The 21115-nt window shown below is 50.1% G+C and overlaps 2 protein-coding genes across 2 annotated transcripts; both read left to right on the forward strand.

Moving 5' to 3' along the window:
- The first annotated feature begins 9564 nt into the window (after positions 1-9564).
- On the forward strand, positions 9565-13167 carry LOC146759801 (uncharacterized). The gene is made up of 11 exons (XM_085509881.1): positions 9565-9637; positions 9864-9972; positions 10084-10208; positions 10317-10627; positions 10723-10824; positions 11001-11125; positions 11313-11475; positions 11572-11678; positions 11902-12015; positions 12141-12259; positions 12392-13167. Exons 1-11 carry the CDS (start codon positions 9565-9567, stop codon positions 13108-13110), a joined length of 2067 nt encoding a protein of 688 aa, XP_085366007.1. The 3' UTR covers positions 13111-13167.
- A 1746-nt stretch (positions 13168-14913) lies between these two features.
- Positions 14914-16779, forward strand: LOC146759802 (uncharacterized). Its single transcript, XM_085509315.1, has 5 exons — positions 14914-15087; positions 15184-15290; positions 15514-15627; positions 15753-15871; positions 16004-16779. Exons 1-5 carry the CDS (start codon positions 15001-15003, stop codon positions 16720-16722), a joined length of 1146 nt encoding a protein of 381 aa, XP_085365441.1. The 5' UTR covers positions 14914-15000; the 3' UTR covers positions 16723-16779.
- Positions 16780-21115: the final 4336 nt, after the last annotated feature.

Genomic DNA, 21115 nt, shown 5'->3' on the forward strand with positions numbered 1-21115 from the left:
AATACTTTGATCAGATCCTTCATTAGACCTGGTGGCCCGTACGAGGATTGACCTTCATCAGTTGTTTCTGATACTATTACGGGATCATCATTACGATTAGTTGATGGAAACAATTTCTTGCACATTTCATCTACTCGGTTTTCTAGCCGTGAGATGGCAGAAACTGCGGCATGCAGTTGAGGGAGCTGCTGATCGGTGGTTTGAAGCATTATAATCAGCTCAACAACTCGGGGCCATCTGTCCACGAACCCTTTAGAACCTGTTACCAATGACTGTGCCATTCTCTCTGGTGCTGTACTTGTGATTTTCTGCCACATGTCAGGATCGGCCCTCACTCTCTCAGGGTCAAGTTCGCTTGGATCAGGGCTGTACAACATTTTCGCCATGGCCAATTCCCTCAGGCGCTGAATACCTTTTTGGACGGTATTCCAACTATCAAATTTAGGCTTCAAAGCATCCTTATAGGGGTACCTTTCTCTCACGGCTTCTAACAGCCGCAACCAGAGAGTGGCAGCTCCATCCGAACATCTGCTAATCCCTCTGTCGATACCTGCATCTTGGGCAATGTTTCCTAGTTGGCGAGCTTCATTACCATCTAGAGACAAGCTGTTGGCCCCGTTGTCCCAGCAGCGAAGCAACCAAGCAAGGATACCTTCATCTTGACGCCGTGTGAACTCCTTTCTTGAGCCTTGGATTTCAGTCAGCTTCAGAGGTCGACAATAGGTGATTTCCTCCTCATCATCAGTCTCTTCTTCATGCCTCTTGGTTTTTGCCTTTGCTTTTTTCGGTACTGCTCCATGCCCGGCACCTGGGTCTTCTGCAGCCCCCCCCTGTGCTTCTCCTTCTTTTCGTTCTAGACGCGTGGACACCCGTTTCCATTTCTTGCCTTCCACAGGGGCAACTGATATTGCTACTGATGCCTCCTGTGACTGATAAGAATTAACTTGGGCTTGAATCTCAGATCGGAAACTCTCTCTCTCCAGAATAGTATGATACAAAGCACGGTATGCATAAGCCAAACCCCACATAAGGTTTACCTCCTTAGATCTCTGACCCAAATACTCACTTAATTTCTTAGGGTCCCTTAGGTGTTCAAGAGTGAAATCCCATGACACTGCGGGTCCCCATGCTTCTAAGACTTTTCCTAAACCTTTCCATATTCCCTGCCAGTCATCATTCTCTGGTTCTGGAGGAGACTTCCGCATAGAACGAATGCATAGGAACATATATGCATTCATTAATAGTGATAACATGGATGCAAGTATGAACCCTATCTCAGTTATTGAAAGGCGTGTGGAAATCTGAGAGTACAACCTAAATAAAAAGGGTTTTTTTAGCCTGTACAATGAATTAAACATGGTGGTGTTTGTAAAATTGCCTGTTCCATCTGGGATGCAAGTACTTGTAAGATTCGCAATTCCATCTGGGATGCAAGTGTTTGTAAGATTCACAATTCCATCTGGGATGTAGGTGCCAAAATTCTGACCATACCACATCTCATAAAAGTACCAGGCAGGTGTCTCCATCAGTATCCACCTTATTAGGCTATATACCTGCACAATTCCACAACACCAAATTATGGTGTTAATAGTTGACCAATACTTTAAGAAGATCATAATTGCTTTCAATCCCTTAAACAGAGCAACTGGGATGAAGAGTGGATTCATAGCTGGCAGGCTCTGTAAAAGTCAGAGCTAGCTAGCTTTGCTCTAAGGGAGAAAGAAATCCCTTTTTTTCTACACAAAAGTTAGATAGCAGTGCTGAGAATGTACAGCAGCCCTTAATGTTGACAATTTGTCTGGTATTTCAAGGTCACGTTCTCAGTGAGCAGCTACGAAAAGATAACACTCCCCTAACGAAGCTCTTTAAGAGTAAAGAGAGAGTTGTTCTAAAAGCTAAAAAGCTCTATGCCCGCATTCTCCACCAAAAAATCTGTCACGGGTTACTTAGATTTACCTATGCCCGTGACAGGGGAAGCCACCCCGTGGGCCCCCCTCCCGGGGCCCGGAAAGGAGGGGGAAAAAGGGAGTGGGATAAAACAGCGACAATCTAAGGAGGAAAAACTTATTTTACTAAATATGATACCGAAATACAAGATAACACAATATAATATAATTGAGGCTAACAAATTGAACGAAACAGAGAGAGAGAGTCCCCGAAAACCGAGAGGCCTACTGTGAACTCTAGGCGACACGGCTGGAACGCTTCCCACTCTCCGAGAAGTTCGAGAGAAGAAGGAGGGCACTCCAGCCTGGGAACGAGATTATACAGCGTCCTGGTCCCGTGACTTATCATTAACCCTGTTGTTCTCTGGGATATGTAGTCTTCTTCTGTGGACTGCACATCCAATAGAAGTATCCATACTTTACATGATGTTATGATGTGGAATACTGATACTGATAGCAAAATTACAAAACCATGACATTCCACCCCTTATTCTACATTATTACATCATGGTAAATATATATATACATATATATACACGTATGTAAAATTATGATAGCTAAACAGTAGAATTACATGTAACATAACTAAATGTACAACTATAATAACTAAAATACACTACACATGCAAACATATATACATATAAATACATAAAATTATTGACTGCACTCCCCCAGCATCAAATTCCCTTGTGGCACACATTGAACATCCCCATCCTTCTGCATTACCCACCAAGTGCACCCAGGTCCCTGGGCAAAGACAGTTCCACGGATAGGTTTGCCCTTTCCAGAAGCTGGAAGGACCCAAACAGCTTTTCCCAACATGTTCTTTACATGTACAACAGGGACCTTATCTCCTTCTACAGTGTGTAGGGGGCTAGATTGACTAGGACCATCACGATTGACAGATCCTCTAGTATTCACCAACCAAGTGGCTTCTGCCAGATTCTTCTCCCAGTGCTTAAATGTTCCGCCACCCATTGCTTTCAACATAGTTTTCAACAACCCATTATATCGTTCAATTTTACCAGAAGCTGGTGCATGGTAGGGAATATGATAAATCCACTCAATGCCATGATCTTTGGCCCAAGTATTTATAAGGGAATTTTTAAAATGTGTCCCATTATCAGATTCAATTCTTTCTGGGGTGCCATGTCGCCACAGGACTTGTTTCTCAAGACCTAATATGGTGTTTCGAGCAGTTGCATGGGGTACTGCGTATGTTTCAAGCCACCCAGTGGTTGCCTCTACCATAGTGAGTACATAACACTTACCACTGCGAGATCGTGGCAAGGTGATATAATCAACCTGCCATGCCTCCCCATATTTATACTTTTGCCACCGCCCTTCCTCCCTGAGAGGTTTCATCCTTTTGGCTTGTTTAATTATGGCACATGTTTCACAATCATGAATAATCTGCGCAATAGCGTCCATGGTTAAGTCCACCCCTCGGTCTCTGGCCCACTTATATGTCGCGTCTCTTCCTTGATGACCTGAGGTCTCATGAGCCCATCGAGCTAGAAATAATTCACCCTTATTCTGCCAGTCCAAGTCAATTTGAGCCACCTCAATTTTGGCAGCTTTATCTACCTGATGGTTGTTTTGTTGTTCTTCAGTAGCCCGACTTTTGGGCACATGTGCATCCACATGACGCACCTTTACAACCATATTCTTTGTTCGGGCAGCAATGTCCTTCCATAATTCAGCGGCCCAAACAGATTTACCCTTCCGTTGCCAGTTGTTTTGTTCCCACCTCTGTAACCACCCCCATAAGGCATTTGCCACCATCCATGAGTCAGTATAAAGATACAGCATTGGCCACTTCTCCCGTTCAGCAACATCTAAGGCCAGCTGGACAGCTTTTACCTCTGCAAACTGACTTGATTCTCCCTTACCTTCGGTGGCCTCTGCAACCTGTCGTGTGGGGCTCCACACAGCAGCTTTCCATTTGCGATGCTTCCCTACAATGCGACATGATCCGTCTGTGAATAGGGCATATTTCTTTTCATTTTCTGGTAATTCGTTGTATGGTGGGGCCTCTTTAGCACGTGATACCTCTTCTGCTGGTGATGTTCCAAACCTTTTATCTTCAGGCCAGTCCATGATTACCTCTAGGATTCCTGGACGATTGAGGTTTCCCATTCGCGCTCGCTGTGTAATCAGCGTAATCCACTTGCTCCAGGTGACATCGGTAGCATGATGAGTGAAGGGAACCTGTCCTTTGAACATCCAGTTCAGCACTGGCAGTCGAGGTGCCAAAAGGAGCTGTGTTTCAGTCCCGACTACTTCGGAAGCAGCCCGAACCCCCTCATACGCGGCTAAGATCTCCTTCTCAGTTGGAGTGTAGCACTCTTCAGACCCCTTATATGATCGACTCCAGAATCCCAGGGGTCGGCCTCGGGTCTCTCCTGAGGCTCTTTGCCACAAACTCCAAGTGGGGCCTTTCTCTCCAGCAGCAGTATAGAGGATGTTCTTTACATCCTGTCCAGTCCGTACTGGCCCCAGAGCTACAGCTCGGGCTATCTCTTGTTTAATCTGTTCAAAAGCCTGCTGCTGCTCAGGGCCCCATGCAAAATCGTTCTTCTTCCGCGTCACCTGATAAAGGGGGCTTACAATGAGGCTGTAGTTTGGAATGTGCATCCTCCAAAAGCCTACTGCACCCAGGAAAGATTGTGTCTCTTTCTTGCTAGTTGGTGGAGACATGGCAGTGATTTTGTCGATCACATCTGCTGGGATGTGACGACGTCCATCCTGCCACTTTATACCTAAGAACTGAATTTCCTGGGCAGGTCCTTTTACTTTGCTTCGCTTAATAGCAAAGCCGGCTTGTAGAAGAATTTGGATGATCTGCTCTCCTTTTGTGAAAACCTCTTCTGCTGTATCACCCCACACAACAATGTCATCAATGTACTGCAGGTGTTCAGGAGCACCACCTTGTTCCAGTACAGTTTGGACCAACCCATGGCAAATTGTTGGGCTGTGTTTCCACCCCTGGGGCAAACGGTTCCAAGTATACTGAATGCCCCTCCAGGTGAAGGCAAACTGTGGCTTACATTCTGCAGCCAAAGGAATAGAGAAGAAGGCATTGGCAATGTCAATGGTGGCATACCATTTGGCTGCTTTTGACTCCAGCTCGTACTGGAGTTCCAACATGTCCGGCACAGCAGCGCTCAATGGGGGTGTGACCTCATTCAGGCCACGGTAGTCTACTGTCAGCCTCCATTCTCCACTGGCTTTACGCACTGGCCATATGGGACTGTTAAAAGGTGAGTGAGTTTTACTGATCACTCCCTGATTCTCCAACTGGCGAATCAAATCATGAATGGGGAGCAAGGAATCCCTGTTGGTGCGATACTGCCGTCTGTGCACTGTCTTTGTAGCAATCGGTACCTGCTGCTCTTTTACTCGTAGCAGCCCCACAACAGACGGGTCCTCTGACAGGCCAGGCAAAACAGACAGCTGCTTAATGTTGTCCATATCTACAGCAGCTATCCCAAAGGCCCATCGATACCCCTTAGGATCCTTGAAATGCCCCCTTCTGAGGTAATCAATACCCAGTATACATGGAGCCCCTGGGCCAGTCACAATAGGATGTTTTTGCCAGTCTTTGCCAGTGAGGCTTATTTCAGCCTCCAGCACAGTCAATTCTTGAGAGCCCCCAGTCACTCCAGAAATATGGATTGATTCTGTCCCTTCATGACTGGAGGGCATTAGGGTGCACTGTGCACCGGTATCCACCAGTGCCTTATATTGCTGTGGTTCTGATGTGCCAGGCCATCGAATCCACACAGTCCAATAAACTCTATTATCCCTTTCCCTCCCCTGACTGAGGGCAGGGCCCCTCTATTGGTTACCTGTGATGACTGGAGCAACTCCACTGGTGGTTGGTATGTCTAGTAGTTCTTTCACCCGTGCTCGTAGTGCAGAAGTAGGCTGATCATGCCACTTCCTCATGTCTTCTCCACGGTCACGTAGGTAGCGCCACATGGAAACACGCGGTGCAATCGTACTGTTGTTCTTTGCTCGAGCTGGGAAGCGTGTGCGTTTAACAGCTGAGACTTTTGATGATGCAGGTGAGGAGTAGGACTGGAATACTTTGATCAGATCCTTCATTAGACCTGGTGGCCCGTACGAGGATTGACCTTCATCAGTTGTTTCTGATACTATTACGGGATCATCATTACGATTAGTTGATGGAAACAATTTCTTGCACATTTCATCTACTCGGTTTTCTAGCCGTGAGATGGCAGAAACTGCGGCATGCAGTTGAGGGAGCTGCTGATCGGTGGTTTGAAGCATTATAATCAGCTCAACAACTCGGGGCCATCTGTCCACGAACCCTTTAGAACCTGTTACCAATGACTGTGCCATTCTCTCTGGTGCTGTACTTGTGATTTTCTGCCACATGTCAGGATCGGCCCTCACTCTCTCAGGGTCAAGTTCGCTTGGATCAGGGCTGTACAACATTTTCGCCATGGCCAATTCCCTCAGGCGCTGAATACCTTTTTGGACGGTATTCCAACTATCAAATTTAGGCTTCAAAGCATCCTTATAGGGGTACCTTTCTCTCACGGCTTCTAACAGCCGCAACCAGAGAGTGGCAGCTCCATCCGAACATCTGCTAATCCCTCTGTCGATACCTGCATCTTGGGCAATGTTTCCTAGTTGGCGAGCTTCATTACCATCTAGAGACAAGCTGTTGGCCCCGTTGTCCCAGCAGCGAAGCAACCAAGCAAGGATACCTTCATCTTGACGCCGTGTGAACTCCTTTCTTGAGCCTTGGATTTCAGTCAGCTTCAGAGGTCGACAATAGGTGATTTCCTCCTCATCATCAGTCTCTTCTTCATGCCTCTTGGTTTTTGCCTTTGCTTTTTTCGGTACTGCTCCATGCCCGGCACCTGGGTCTTCTGCAGCCCCCCCCTGTGCTTCTCCTTCTTTTCGTTCTAGACGCGTGGACACCCGTTTCCATTTCTTGCCTTCCACAGGGGCAACTGATATTGCTACTGATGCCTCCTGTGACTGATAAGAATTAACTTGGGCTTGAATCTCAGATCGGAAACTCTCTCTCTCCAGAATAGTATGATACAAAGCACGGTATGCATAAGCCAAACCCCACATAAGGTTTACCTCCTTAGATCTCTGACCCAAATACTCACTTAATTTCTTAGGGTCCCTTAGGTGTTCAAGAGTGAAATCCCATGACACTGCGGGTCCCCATGCTTCTAAGACTTTTCCTAAACCTTTCCATATTCCCTGCCAGTCATCATTCTCTGGTTCTGGAGGAGACTTCCGCATAGAACGAATGCATAGGAACATATATGCATTCATTAATAGTGATAACATGGATGCAAGTATGAACCCTATCTCAGTTATTGAAAGGCGTGTGGAAATCTGAGAGTACAACCTAAATAAAAAGGGTTTTTTTAGCCTGTACAATGAATTAAACATGGTGGTGTTTGTAAAATTGCCTGTTCCATCTGGGATGCAAGTACTTGTAAGATTCGCAATTCCATCTGGGATGCAAGTGTTTGTAAGATTCACAATTCCATCTGGGATGTAGGTGCCAAAATTCTGACCATACCACATCTCATAAAAGTACCAGGCAGGTGTCTCCATCAGTATCCACCTTATTAGGCTATATACCTGCACAATTCCACAACACCAAATTATGGTGTTAATAGTTGACCAATACTTTAAGAAGATCATAATTGCTTTCAATCCCTTAAACAGAGCAACTGGGATGAAGAGTGGATTCATAGCTGGCAGGCTCTGTAAAAGTCAGAGCTAGCTAGCTTTGCTCTAAGGGAGAAAGAAATCCCTTTTTTTCTACACAAAAGTTAGATAGCAGTGCTGAGAATGTACAGCAGCCCTTAATGTTGACAATTTGTCTGGTATTTCAAGGTCACGTTCTCAGTGAGCAGCTACGAAAAGATAACACTCCCCTAACGAAGCTCTTTAAGAGTAAAGAGAGAGTTGTTCTAAAAGCTAAAAAGCTCTATGCCCGCATTCTCCACCAAAAAATCTGTCACGGGTTACTTAGATTTACCTATGCCCGTGACAGGGGAAGCCACCCCGTGGGCCCCCCTCCCGGGGCCCGGAAAGGAGGGGGAAAAAGGGAGTGGGATAAAACAGCGACAATCTAAGGAGGAAAAACTTATTTTACTAAATATGATACCGAAATACAAGATAACACAATATAATATAATTGAGGCTAACAAATTGAACGAAACAGAGAGAGAGAGTCCCCGAAAACCGAGAGGCCTACTGTGAACTCTAGGCGACACGGCTGGAACGCTTCCCACTCTCCGAGAAGTTCGAGAGAAGAAGGAGGGCACTCCAGCCTGGGAACGAGATTATACAGCGTCCTGGTCCCGTGACTTATCATTAACCCTGTTGTTCTCTGGGATATGTAGTCTTCTTCTGTGGACTGCACATCCAATAGAAGTATCCATACTTTACATGATGTTATGATGTGGAATACTGATACTGATAGCAAAATTACAAAACCATGACAACCAGATCTTTCAGCATCCCAAAAACGAGTCATTGCACAGAGGCGCTGTTCCACTGGACAACAGTAAAGGGAATAACTGAGTCCAGCAGCTGCTTTACACAGCACAAGTCTCGGTCAAATCTGTCGTATCTATGTAATGCGTATCTACGCAATACTCACGTGCAGAAAATACCAAACAGAAACATAAAATTAGTAACACAGAACTTTGTATATTCAAAGCTTCAGCCCTAACTTTAACAGGTGCTCTCCACTACTGAAATTCGGTATTCCCGGCAAGGCGTTGGGAGAGAATAAAAGTCTTACAGGAAGGAAGCTCTTCCAACTCTGTCACTGGAAACTCAACACATTTCAAATCAAATAAAATCAAGAGGAGCTCTACTTAAGTGGAACCAAGTAAAAACACATTATTTATAAAATATACCATTCCTTGGGTGAAACAGGTGGTGACTAGTGATGAAAAAAGAGAGTGTGCAAAGTGTCTGAATGGGCCGGGTCTTTTAGCCACTGTCTATTTTTACTAAAAGTCTAAGAAGGATATTTGACCAAATAATTTTAGAACTCACTATTTTGTTTTGTTATTACCAAAACAGGCAACTTTGTCAAGATTTCCTGATTACTTGTTCCATCTAAGAACTCTAAGTCAAGTTCTTCCCAGTCTCTCTGACCTTATAACACAGCCGCTATGTATAGAAAATGCACTCAACAGCAAAATATGAGTGTTTCTTCTCAGAAAGCTTAACTTTTCATTCACAGTGAACGTTGCTCTCCTCCTTTTCAAGAAAAGTTTGCCTTGGGCATTGCCCTTGCCCACAAGAAACACAGAAGTCGTGAGCTTGCATCTCTGAAGCTTATTAACCTATCATAAATTCATAAAGATAGAAAGTGTCAACAGTGAAATCAGAATATGTCCGCTGCAAGCCCAAAGCACTGAACAAAGGGAAGCAAATGACTGGGAAACTGCACAGACCTAACTGGCTGTGTCGCAGCAATTAAGACTTTCTGAGGTCTTGCATGCGTATTGCAATGGCAATCAAATACACAACAAGTAGACTTTGCTGCTGTGTGCAGCCATAATCCTTTCAAGCATGCGTGTCCACCATTTAAGCCATGCAAGGACCTGCCAAATCCATAATGAGTGAAGAAGAATGGCCTTTGACCACATGTAAAATACATGTCAGAGGTAGGTTACAGAAGAAAAGATATGTTGTTATTTTTTTAATGTGATTTTTATTAAAACATTCTGGATATGTCAGGAGGGTGCGTGAGTCACACAGTTCCTGTAGCAGCACAAACACATTTGGGCCCATCGGAGAAGAAATCAGGGAGAAGCCCAGCCCTTTAGTCTAGACACAGCCGACAGTGTCCTGCTTGGGTTCTGAGGGCCTTCACCTTCACCCCCCGGGCAGCGGCGACTCTGTCACAGTGGGTGGCAGGGAGCGGCCACTGTGACCCAGGCGCCTGCAAACAGAACAACCGTGGCCAAGCTCAGGCCCTGATTCAGTGCGACTTGGTGAGGTGCGGAGAGGGCAGGGACGAAGGGGCTGCCTGAGGCTGACAGTGGGAGGAGGGCTCCCACCCCTCAGAGGACTGAGCTGTAAACTCACCTTCATCCTGCTTCTCCCTCAGAGTTGGCAGAGGTGCGTGCGGAGGAGAAAGCCCAGCGCTGCCGGAGCTGAAACTCTGCAAGTGCTCGCTGACGATGCGCGCCACGTTCTCATGGATTCGGGACGCTCCCCGCTTGTGGGAACCTGGTGAGAGACAAGTATCCCTGTTAGCAGCAACCACGCTGCCAGGCACAGGCCTTATGATGCTCAGCCTGTGGCTAAGCGGGTAGGCAGGTGTGCTCTGGGACTCCCCAGCCACTGCAGGCAGGGCCCCTCTGCTCCTTGGCCTTGGGGGACCCGCTTGGCCTGTGGCTGCCTGCTGGGACCAATGGGCTCTCAATGCTCCGTTTCCCTGCACTGCCTTCAGCCCCATCCCTTATCCAGCAGGGCAGGCACAGTGCAGGCCCCTGGGGACAGCCCTCAGGGACACCTGGCCCTGCACCGTGCTCACTGCTTTTGCTCTCTCCTCTCCAGCATGCATGCTGTGCGGCCAGACCGATGCCGATCCGGACATCTGTGGGCCCAAGCAGCTGGAGTTTGGGATATGTGCTCATGTGTTCTGTATGGTGAGTTCCCCCGGGGCTCCCTCCTTTCGCCTTCCTCCAAGCAATGCTTCCTTCCTTTCTGTCCTCACACCATCCTGCTCTTTTCTCTTGAACAGGCATTTTCCAACGGCCTTTTCCAGCAGGCAAGAATTGTCGACAGAACGGCAGAGGTGACCCCAGAAGACGTCCAACGCGTAATCCAGGAAGCGGAGCACAAGGTGAGGACCTGACTGGAGCAGGCTGGTTTGGGCCAGGAGAGGCTCCTCAAGCTTAGCCTGGTCCTGAGGAAGCCTTCCCGGCCTGCATCCTGTGTCCTGAGCCCTGCCCAGAGGCAGGAGGTCCAGCAGCAAAGGCCCTGAGCTTGCTCCTGATGACGCTGCTCTGCTCCTTCCAGCACTGCTTCATTTGTGGCGAACTGGGGGCCCCCATCACCTGTGCAGAGACGGGCTGTGAACAGAGTTTCCATCTGTCCTGTACCCGGCAGGGTGAATGTGTCACCCAGTACTTTGGAGAGTACAGGTAAGGGCTGCCAGGCCTCACCTGAGCCTACAACCCCTGCTTTCAATACAAGCCAAGAAAGTGAGGAACCTGCTGTGACACCTCTCAGCAGCCTGCAGAGCCAGGGCCAAGGCCCAGGGCTCCTTCCTGTTCTTCTGCCCCACTTGCAGCTCTCCTCACCTTGCTTGTCCCTTCTGTCTTCCCCCAGTTCATTCTGCCAGCAGCACAGCCCTAAGCAGGCTGCGGAGGCGGCTCCAGAGCAGAATACCAACTGCATTATCTGCATGGAGCCAGTGGAGGACAAGAAGTCCTACCTCACCCTGGTGTGCCCAGCCTGCAAGCACGCCTGGTTCCACCGGGCCTGCATCCAGGTAGGAGCCCTCTCCTCAAACAGCGGGCAAGAAGCAGCGGGCTGCCAACAGCACCCGAGCCTGCTCCCACTCCCACTGACTGTGTTTCTGCTACAGGGACAGGCCATCCGTGCAGGCGTCAACTGCTTTCAGTGCCCCCTCTGCAGAGATACGGATGCCTTTCTATCCGACATGCTTGTCATGGGCATCCGAATCCCACTCAGGTTGGTGTTTTTCTTCTGGCTCTTGAGACATGAGGGCACCAGAGCTGCACCTGCCCAGGGAGTGCTCACGCAGGCAAAGCCCTAGGCTGCCCATGAACCCTGGCTGCCCTCAGTCTTACAGAGAAGCTGGAAATGGGATTGGGGTAGAAGAACAGTGCTGCTCTGGGTCAGCCTTAGTCCAGGGGCAGTGGGAGCTCATCACGTATTCTCCATTCTCTGGCAGCGGGCCAACGTGGGAGGATGACAACGCATACGCATCGCTGGGATTGAGACACGAGCGCTGCGATGCCAGTGATTGCCTTTACCCACTAGGCAGGGAGCAGGCAGAGGGAGAGGGGTGAGTTACCTCAGCAGCCCTCTGGGGCTACACATGGGATCTCAGCCTCACCACAGGCTATTGGAACGAGCATCCTTGGCTCAGCTGCCTTTGTCCTCACAGACACAACCCGTTTGTTTCTCCAGGCCCTGGGAGCTGCTCCTGTGCAGCTCTTGTGCTGCGGAAGGCACTCACCGGCGCTGCTCCTACCTGAGCAATGACGCAGATGCTTGGGAGTGCAAAGCCTGTGCTGGTGTGGGCACCGGTAAGAAGCAAATAGCCAGGCGGGGGGCAGGCAAGGCCTGACAGTGGGTGCATGGGGCAGCCTGGCCAGAGACTCTCTGGCCACAACAGGGCAAGAGGTCCATCCTGCTGACTTTCCTGCCTCTGCTTACAGCCTCCAGTGTAAACTCAGAGGTCACCGGCCCCAGCACTCTCAGCCAGCGTGGACTGCTGCCATCCCACGACTCCACAGTTCCTGAGAGCAGCAGCTCCAGTACTGCCAGCCAGGCAGCAACAGGGCCTGTTCACAGTTCCCAGGTGCCTGAGAGCGGCAGCCAGTCCAGCCAGCCCGGGACAGCCCAAATGGATGAAGACATCCATAATCATCCCCGAGGTTGCCATGGGAGCAGCCATGCTGACAGATGCCCCACAACATCATCCAGGCAGAGGGCATCACGGTCCTCAAGGGCTTCCCTGGCAGTTGGCAGCTGCAGGTCCAGACTGGGTGAGCGGACTCGGACACGAAGCCGCACTCCAATACAATCTCAGGTCCTGGATTCCCACAGCCATCCCCGGAGGCTCTCCCGGAGGAGCCAGGCACCAGCTGCAAGGGCTGAGAGTGGCTCCCAACACTACACCAGAAGGGGAGCACTGCGGCCATCAGGGGATTCCCCAGCGGCTGGTCGCAGAAGACAGACCAGGCAGCAGGCCCAGACACGAAGCCGCTCCCCTGTGGAACGTCGGCCTGCAGAATCCCGGGGCCAGCTCCATAGACACCACAGGAGCCAGTCCAGGCGACGAGGGCCAGCCCAGGTGCAAAGCCGCACCTGGGGACGTCAGGCTGAGAATGCCCACAGCCAACCCCAAAGATGCCACAGAAGTAGGCGAACATGACCAACACATGTTAGCTCTGGTCCTCAGAGGCCAGCACAATAAAAACTGAAGATCTTATACACATTTCTCAGTGAGGTTCTTGTACGCTTTTCACAAGGTAGCATGTGCCTGGGGCTGGAAGCACAGGGTTGTGTTCTCCCAGGCACCTATCCCCCCATACCTTCCTTCCCATCCCTGGGTCTAGGCAGTGCTGGGCTCCAGCCCCAGCTCCACTGGGGCTCCGTATCTCCAGTGCCCACAGGTCAAGGCCGTGATAGAAGGGGCAGCTCTGTTCTGGTGGTGCTTCTGGCCTTGGGGCTGTCACTGCATTCATGGCATGAAAGTTGCCTCCCACACCACCCCACCAGCCAGCTGTGGGCTTGGCCAGTGCCTGCCTGTACTCTACTCATGCAATGGCATTGCTGCAATGGCAGCAGGTCTGAGTGGTGGTTCTGCTTTGGGGATGCTACAGTGTGTCGAGTGCCTGAACCACTAAGTTCTGACTTGGTGAGGTGCGGAGAGGGCAGGGACGAAGGGGCTGCCTGAGGCTGCCCACCCCTCAGAGGACTGAGCTGTAAACTCACCTTCATCCTGCTTCTCCCTCAGAGTTGGCAGAGGTGCGTGCGGAGGAGAAAGCCCAGCGCTGCCGGAGCTGAAACTCTGCAAGTGCTCGCTGACGATGCGCGCCACGTTCTCATGGATTCGGGACGCTCCCCGCTTGTGGGAACCTGGTGAGAGACAAGTATCCCTGTTAGCAGCTCCACGCTGCCAGGCACAGGCCTTATGATGCTCAGCCTGTGGCTAAGCGGGTAGGCAGGTGTGCTCTGGGACTCCCCAGCCACTGCAGGCAGGGCCCCTCTGCTCCTTGGCCTTGGGGGACCCGCTTGGCCTGTGGCTGCCTGCTGGGACCAATGGGCTCTCAATGCTCCGTTTCCCTGCACTGCCTTCAGCCCCATCCCTTATCCAGCAGGGCAGGCACAGTGCAGGCCCCTGGGGACAGCCCTCAGGGACACCTGGCCCTGCACCGTGCTCACTGCTTTTGCTCTCTCCTCTCCAGCATGCATGCTGTGCGGCCAGACCGATGCCGATCCGGACATCTGTGGGCCCAAGCAGCTGGAGTTTGGGATATGTGCTCATGCATTCTGTATGGTGAGTTCCCCCGGGGCTCCCTCCTTTCGCCTTCCTCCAAGCAATGCTTCCTTCCTTTCTGTCCTCACACCATCCTGCTCTTTTCTCTTGAACAGGCATTTTCCAACGGCCTTTTCCAGCAGGCAAGAATTGTCGACAGAACGGCAGAGGTGACCCCAGAAGACGTCCAACGCGTAATCCAGGAAGCGGAGCACAAGGTGAGGACTTGACTGGAGCAGGCTGGTTTGGGCCAGGAGTGGCTCCTCAAGCTCAGCCTGGTCCTGAGGAAGCCATCCCGGCCTGCATCCTGTGTCCTGAGCCCTGCCCAGAGGCAGGAGGTCCAGCAGCAAAGGCCCTGAGCTTGCTCCTGATGACGCTGCTCTGCTCCTTCCAGCACTGCTTCATTTGTGGCGAACTGGGGGCCCCCATCACCTGTGCAGAGACGGGCTGTGAACAGAGTTTCCATCTGTCCTGTACCCGGCAGGGTGAATGTGTCACCCAGTACTTTGGAGAGCACAGGTAAGGGCTGCCAGGCCTCACCTGAGCCTACAACCCCTGCTTTCAGTACAAGCCAAGAAAGTGAGGAACCTGCTGTGACACCTCTCAGCAGCCTGCAGAGCCAGGGCCAAGGCCCAGGGCTCCTTCCTGTTCTTCTGCCCCCCCTTGCAGCTCTCCTCACCTTGCTTGTCCCTTCTGTCTTCCCCCAGTTCATTCTGCCAGCAGCACAGCCCTAAGCAGGCTGCGGAGGCGGCTCCAGAGCAGAATACCAACTGCATTATCTGCATGGAGCCAGTGGAGGACAAGAAGTCCTACCTCACCCTGGTGTGCCCAGCCTGCAAGCACGCCTGGTTCCACCGGGCCTGCATCCAGGTAGGAGCCCTCTCCTCAAACAGCGGGCAAGAAGCAGCGGGCTGCCAACAGCACCCGAGCCTGCTCCCACTCCCACTGACTGTGTTTCTGCTACAGGGACAGGCCATCCGTGCAGGCGTCAACTGCTTTCAGTGCCCCCTCTGCAGAGATACGGATGCCTTTCTATCCGACATGCTTGTCATGGGCATCCGAATCCCACTCAGGTTGGTGTTTTTCTTCTGGCTCTTGAGACATGAGGGCACCAGAGCTGCACCTGCCCAGGGAGTGCTCACGCAGGCAAAGCCCTAGGCTGTCCATGAACCCTGGCTGCCCTCAGTCTTACAGAGAAGCTGGAAATGGGATTGGGGTAGAAGAACAGTGCTGCTCTGGGTCAGCCTTAGTCCAGGGGCAGTGGGAGCTCATCACGTATTCTCCATTCTCTGGCAGCGGGCCAACGTGGGAGGATGACAACGCATACGCATCGCTGGGATTGAGACACGAGCGCTGCGATGCCAGTGATTGCCTTTACCCACTAGGCAGGGAGCAGGCAGAGGGAGAGGGGTGAGTTACCTCAGCAGCCCTCTGGGGCTACACATGGGATCTCAGCCTCACCACAGGCTATCAGAACGAGCATCCTTGGCTCAGCTGCCTTTGTCCTCACAGACACAACCCGTTTGTTTCTCCAGGCCCTGGGAGCTGCTCCTGTGCAGCTCTTGTGCTGCGGAAGGCACTCACCGGCGCTGCTCCTACCTGAGCAATGACGCAGATGCTTGGGAGTGCAAAGCCTGTGCTGGTGTGGGCACCGGTAAGAAGCAAATAGCCAGGCGGGGGGCAGGCAAGGCCTGACAGTGGGTGCATGGGGCAGCCTGGCCAGAGACTCTCTGGCCACAACAGGGCAAGAGGTCCATCCTGCTGACTTTCCTGCCTCTGCTTACAGCCTCCAGTGTAAACTCAGAGGTCACCGGCCCCAGCACTCTCAGCCAGCGTGGACTGCTGCCATCCCACGACTCCACAGTTCCTGAGAGCAGCAGCTCCAGCACTGCCAGCCAGGCAGCAACAGGGCCTGTTCACAGTTCCCAGGTGCCTGAGAGCGGCAGCCAGTCCAGCCAGCCCGGGACAGCCCAAATGGATGAAGACATCCATAATCATCCCCGAGGTTGCCATGGGAGCAGCCATGCTGACAGATGCCCCACAACATCATCCAGGCAGAGGGCATCACGGTCCTCAAGGGCTTCCCTGGCAGTTGGCAGCTGCAGGTCCAGACTGGGTGAGCGGACTCGGACACGAAGCCGCACTCCAATACAATCTCAGGTCCTGGATTCCCACAGCCATCCCCGGAGGCTCTCCCGGAGGAGCCAGGCACCAGCTGCAAGGGCTGAGAGTGGCTCCCAACACTACACCAGAAGGGGAGCACTGCGGCCATCAGGGGATTCCCCAGCGGCTGGTCGCAGAAGACAGACCAGGCAGCAGGCCCAGACACGAAGCCGCTCCCCTGTGGAACGTCGGCCTGCAGAATCCCGGGGCCAGCTCCATAGACACCACAGGAGCCAGTCCAGGCGACGAGGGCCAGCCCAGGTGCAAAGCCGCACCTGGGGACGTCAGGCTGAGAATGCCCACAGCCAACCCCAAAGATGCCACAGAAGTAGGCGAACATGACCAACACATGTTAGCTCTGGTCCTCAGAGGCCAGCACAATAAAAACTGAAGATCTTATACACATTTCTCAGTGAGGTTCTTGTACGCTTTTCACAAGGTAGCATGTGCCTGGGGCTGGAAGCACAGGGTTGTGTTCTCCCAGGCACCTATCCCCCCATACCTTCCTTCCCATCCCTGGGTCTAGGCAGTGCTGGGTTCCAGCCCCAGCTCCACTGGGGCTCAGTATCTCCAGTGCCCACAGGTCAAGGCCGTGATAGAAGGGGCAGCTCTGTTCTGGTGGTGCTTCTGGCCTTGGGGCTGTCACTGCATTCATGGCATGAAAGTTGCCTCCCACACCACCCCACCAGCCAGCTGTGGGCTTGGCCAGTGCCTGCCTGTACTCTACTCATGCAATGGCATTGCTGCAATGGCAGCAGGTCTGAGTGGTGGTTCTGCTTTGGGGATGCTACGGTGTGTCGAGTGCCTGAACCACTAAGTTCTGTACCAAAGTCATTTTTATGCTTCCCATATGAGTCCTTTAGGCTTGCTTCAGGTACACCCGGGCTCCGTCTCCAGGCAGAGGAGCCAGTTTATTCTCAGCCTTTTGGCAGAGAGGAGGTGTTGCAGCCTCTGATGATCTTCGTGGCCCTCTTCCAATGTCCTTGTGATGGATGCCCCGGAACTGGGTGCAGTATACCCACAAGAGCGGAGTAGAGGAGCAGAATCCTCTACTACTCTGTTGTTCCTGTATGAACACTACAGCTGATAACACTTCTTGTATATACAATGGCCACCCATCACCTTCTTGATGCAGCTGTCTGCAGAAATATCCCATGGGCCTGAAATATCTTCCATGAGCCAGTGTGTTCTTTTAGCACGTCCAGAACAGGGTGACACCTTCCGTGCACGTGTCAGTCAAAAGGCTTTTCGAGATTTGAAACGTTAGAGCTGCTTTCAATTGAATAAAGGCAGTTTGCCGTTATAGGTTCCATTCCAAGAATTCTCCTTCTCCTTTATTGGCTTAAGCTCACAAAGGTTTAATGCTCAGTCCATAACTTGTTATTCTTCATCTACACCATCCTGCTACACCTATCTTAAGAAAGCGTGCCATTCCTGTTTTGAGTTTGGCTCTGTTGGTTGATGCATTGCCTCCTTTCTCTCAGTCCCCAGGTTTTGGTTTCCTTGAGTGATGATACAACATACATACACCACAGGCTGGGATTTCTTCTTTGGTGAAGAAGAATTGTTTTGGGCTGCATATAATACACGTAATGTATCCAGTGTACTCAACCAACAGATTCTTTATGTTTTCATTGAAATACCTTCAAAAGAGAGAGCAACAAAAGATATAATAATAGTGGGAGACAATAACCTGTTCCTTGTGAAACTAATGCATCGGTCTACTTTGATGGAAGTGGTTACTTGTGTCTGTCTATGACGAAGTGATGGCATTGACTGACGAAGGGAAGGCGACCGATGTAATTTACCTGGACTTGAGCAAGGCCTTTAACACGGTTCCCTCACTGAATCCTCATCTCCAATTTGGAGGGATGTGGATTTGATGGGAGAATCACTTGATGGATAAGAAAGTGGTTGAAAGGCTGCAGACAGAGGGTGGTGATCAATGGCTCTATGTCCAGGTGGGGGCCAGTAACAAGTTGCATCCCCCAGGGATCTGTCCTGAGACCGGTTTTCTTTAACATCTCTATCAATGACATCTACGATGGAATGGAGTGCGCTCACAGCAAGTTTGCTGATGACACCAAGCTGAGCGATGTGGTGGACATGGAGGAAGGAAGGGATGCCATTCAGAGGGACCTTGACAGGCTTGAAAGGTGGGCCCGGGTAAACCTAATGAGGTTCTACATGGCAAAGTGCAAAGTTCTCCACTTGGGCTGGAAGAACCCCAGACACCTGTAAAGACTGGGGGGAGCAGTCCTTGAGAGCAGCTCGGCAGAGAAAGACCTGGGGGTCCTGATAGATGAGAAAATTAACATGAGTCAGCAGTGTGCTCTTGCAGTTTGGAAAGCAAATGGGATCCTAGGCTCCATCAGGAGAGGGGTGGCCAGCAGGGATAGGGAGGTGATTGTCCCTCTCTACTCTGCTCTTGTGAGGCCCCATCTGCAATACTGTGTCCAGGTATGGAGCTCTCAGTACAAGAAAGACATAGAGCTGTTGGAGAGGGTCCAGAGGAGGGCCATGAGGATGGTCAGGGGGCTGGAGCACCTGTCCTATGAGGACAGGCTGAGGGAGCTGGGCTTGTTCAGCCTGGAGAAAAGAAGACTGCAGGGTGACCTCACTGCAGCCTTTCAGTACCTGAAGGGTACCTATAAACAGGGAGGGAGAAAACTCTTTGAAAGGACTGATAATAGTAGGACAAGGGGAAATGGTTTTAAGTGGAAAAAGGGAAGATTTAGGTTGGATGTTAGGGGTAAGTTCTTTACTAGGAGAGTGGTGAGGTCCTGGAAAAGGCTTCCCAGGGATGTTGTGGATGACCCGTCGGTGGAGGTGTTCAAGGCCAGGTTGGATGGGGCCTTGGGCAACCTAATCTAGTAAACATGGAAGATTGGTGGCCCTGCCGGGCAGGGGTGTTGGAGTTTCATGATCCTTGAAGTCCCTTCCAACCCGGGTCATTCTGTGATTCTATTACAGTTCTTAGGGAGGTCTCAAGGAGTTGTTGGTCAGAGATCTTTGATGAGATTTTACTCTCTCTGTGGCTCATTCTTGAAAATAGATCCAAATGTATGCACGGCCAAAGAGCGATGACACATACAAGGCACGACTGGGAAGCCAGAGATTGTTTCTCTGGTAGGATGGGGCTTATAGGAACCTGGTAAAGAGACGCAATCAATTGTTTGATTTGAATATCTGATGGCAACTCCCTACATTCCATTTGAGAATGTCTTTAAGTCAACTGACAATGGAGACACAAATACTCCAAAAACATCAGTTATTTTTTAGGCACTCCTGAAAACCATTCCCAAATTGCTTAATTAAAATGGAATGCACAGGTGCGTATGTTTTGCTATTCACAGGACTGTGTTTATCCAGTGTATCAGAATTCATAAAATGATTTGCCATGATTTGAGTTAGCACTACGCTGCACCCTACTCACGCCCTGGTTGCAGCCCAGGCAGAACTGATCACACGTCAATGTTTAGACACAGGTGAACAGTTAGTGCTCTAAATGAAAGCTCTCCCAGGCTTTTCTGACCACATGGCCTGTGTTTCTATAGCACCTTCTAATATTCTTTAAAATATCTGATCTATTTTTCTTCACTGTCAATGTGAACACTATCAAAGTGAACGCTACCAACTAATAGCTGCCATAGACAATGGGAGTCCTCAGCAATGCTACTGGGCATTTAGATTTGTATTTCATTCATGGATTCTTAACAGAGGCTACATCATGACAACACTACAGGTCCAACACCCATGACTAAGTACCACAATGTGAAGCACCGCAACCTGTGGATTTTTAAGCACATCTAGTAACTTACCCTAGCCAGTTCTCTGCTATCACTTTGCTGACAAGAACTAACAGAACATTCAAAACAGTGCTAGATGTCATTCCATTCAACGATAATAACACCGAAAATGTCTTAAAATTAATTAAAAGAAAAAAATAAATTAATAAAGGGGCTAGACCTAATGTGTTAGGAGCTGTATTTCAGGGAAAACAAACAAACAAACAAACAAACAAATAAATAAATAAATACAACAACAACAACAACAACAAAAAAAGTAGAAAATATTGTAAGAATGCTGCATCCTCTTTTCTTCCTTCGGAAACTCACCGTAATGATGGCAGAAATAATCATATAGACACGAGGTGAAGGGGTGATTCTGAGAGATCAAAACCAGCACATTCTGGTTATGTAAGCACATCTTTCTAAAAAATGATCAAAATAGGCAATTCCCAGCAATCTTAACTTACTGGGAAGAAAAAGAGAATATGGTCTTTAATCCTTTAACGACATACAGTTATGTTACCTGTGCAGCACCTATAGAGGCAAGGTCTACGTTTGCTTGTATTACACAGATTTCCATGGAACACGGTTGACCAGATCTTTCAGCATCCCAAAAACGAGTCATTGCACAGAGGCGCTGTTCCACTGGACAACAGTAAAGGGAATAACTGAGTCCAGCAGCTGCTTTACACAGCACAAGTCTCGGTCAAATCTGTCGTATCTATGTAATGCGTATCTACGCAATACTCACGTGCAGAAAATACCAAACAGAAACATAAAATTAGTAACACAGAACTTTGTATATTCAAAGCTTCAGCCCTAACTTTAACAGGTGCTCTCCACTACTGAAATTCGGTATTCCCGGCAAGGCGTTGGGAGAGAATAAAAGTCTTACAGGAAGGAAGCTCTTCCAACTCTGTCACTGGAAACTCAACACATTTCAA

This window comes from Coturnix japonica, chromosome 9, assembly GCF_054131305.1.
Source record: "Coturnix japonica strain WE chromosome 9, WE-NBRP24, whole genome shotgun sequence".
NCBI classification, from domain to species: domain Eukaryota; kingdom Metazoa; phylum Chordata; class Aves; order Galliformes; family Phasianidae; genus Coturnix; species Coturnix japonica.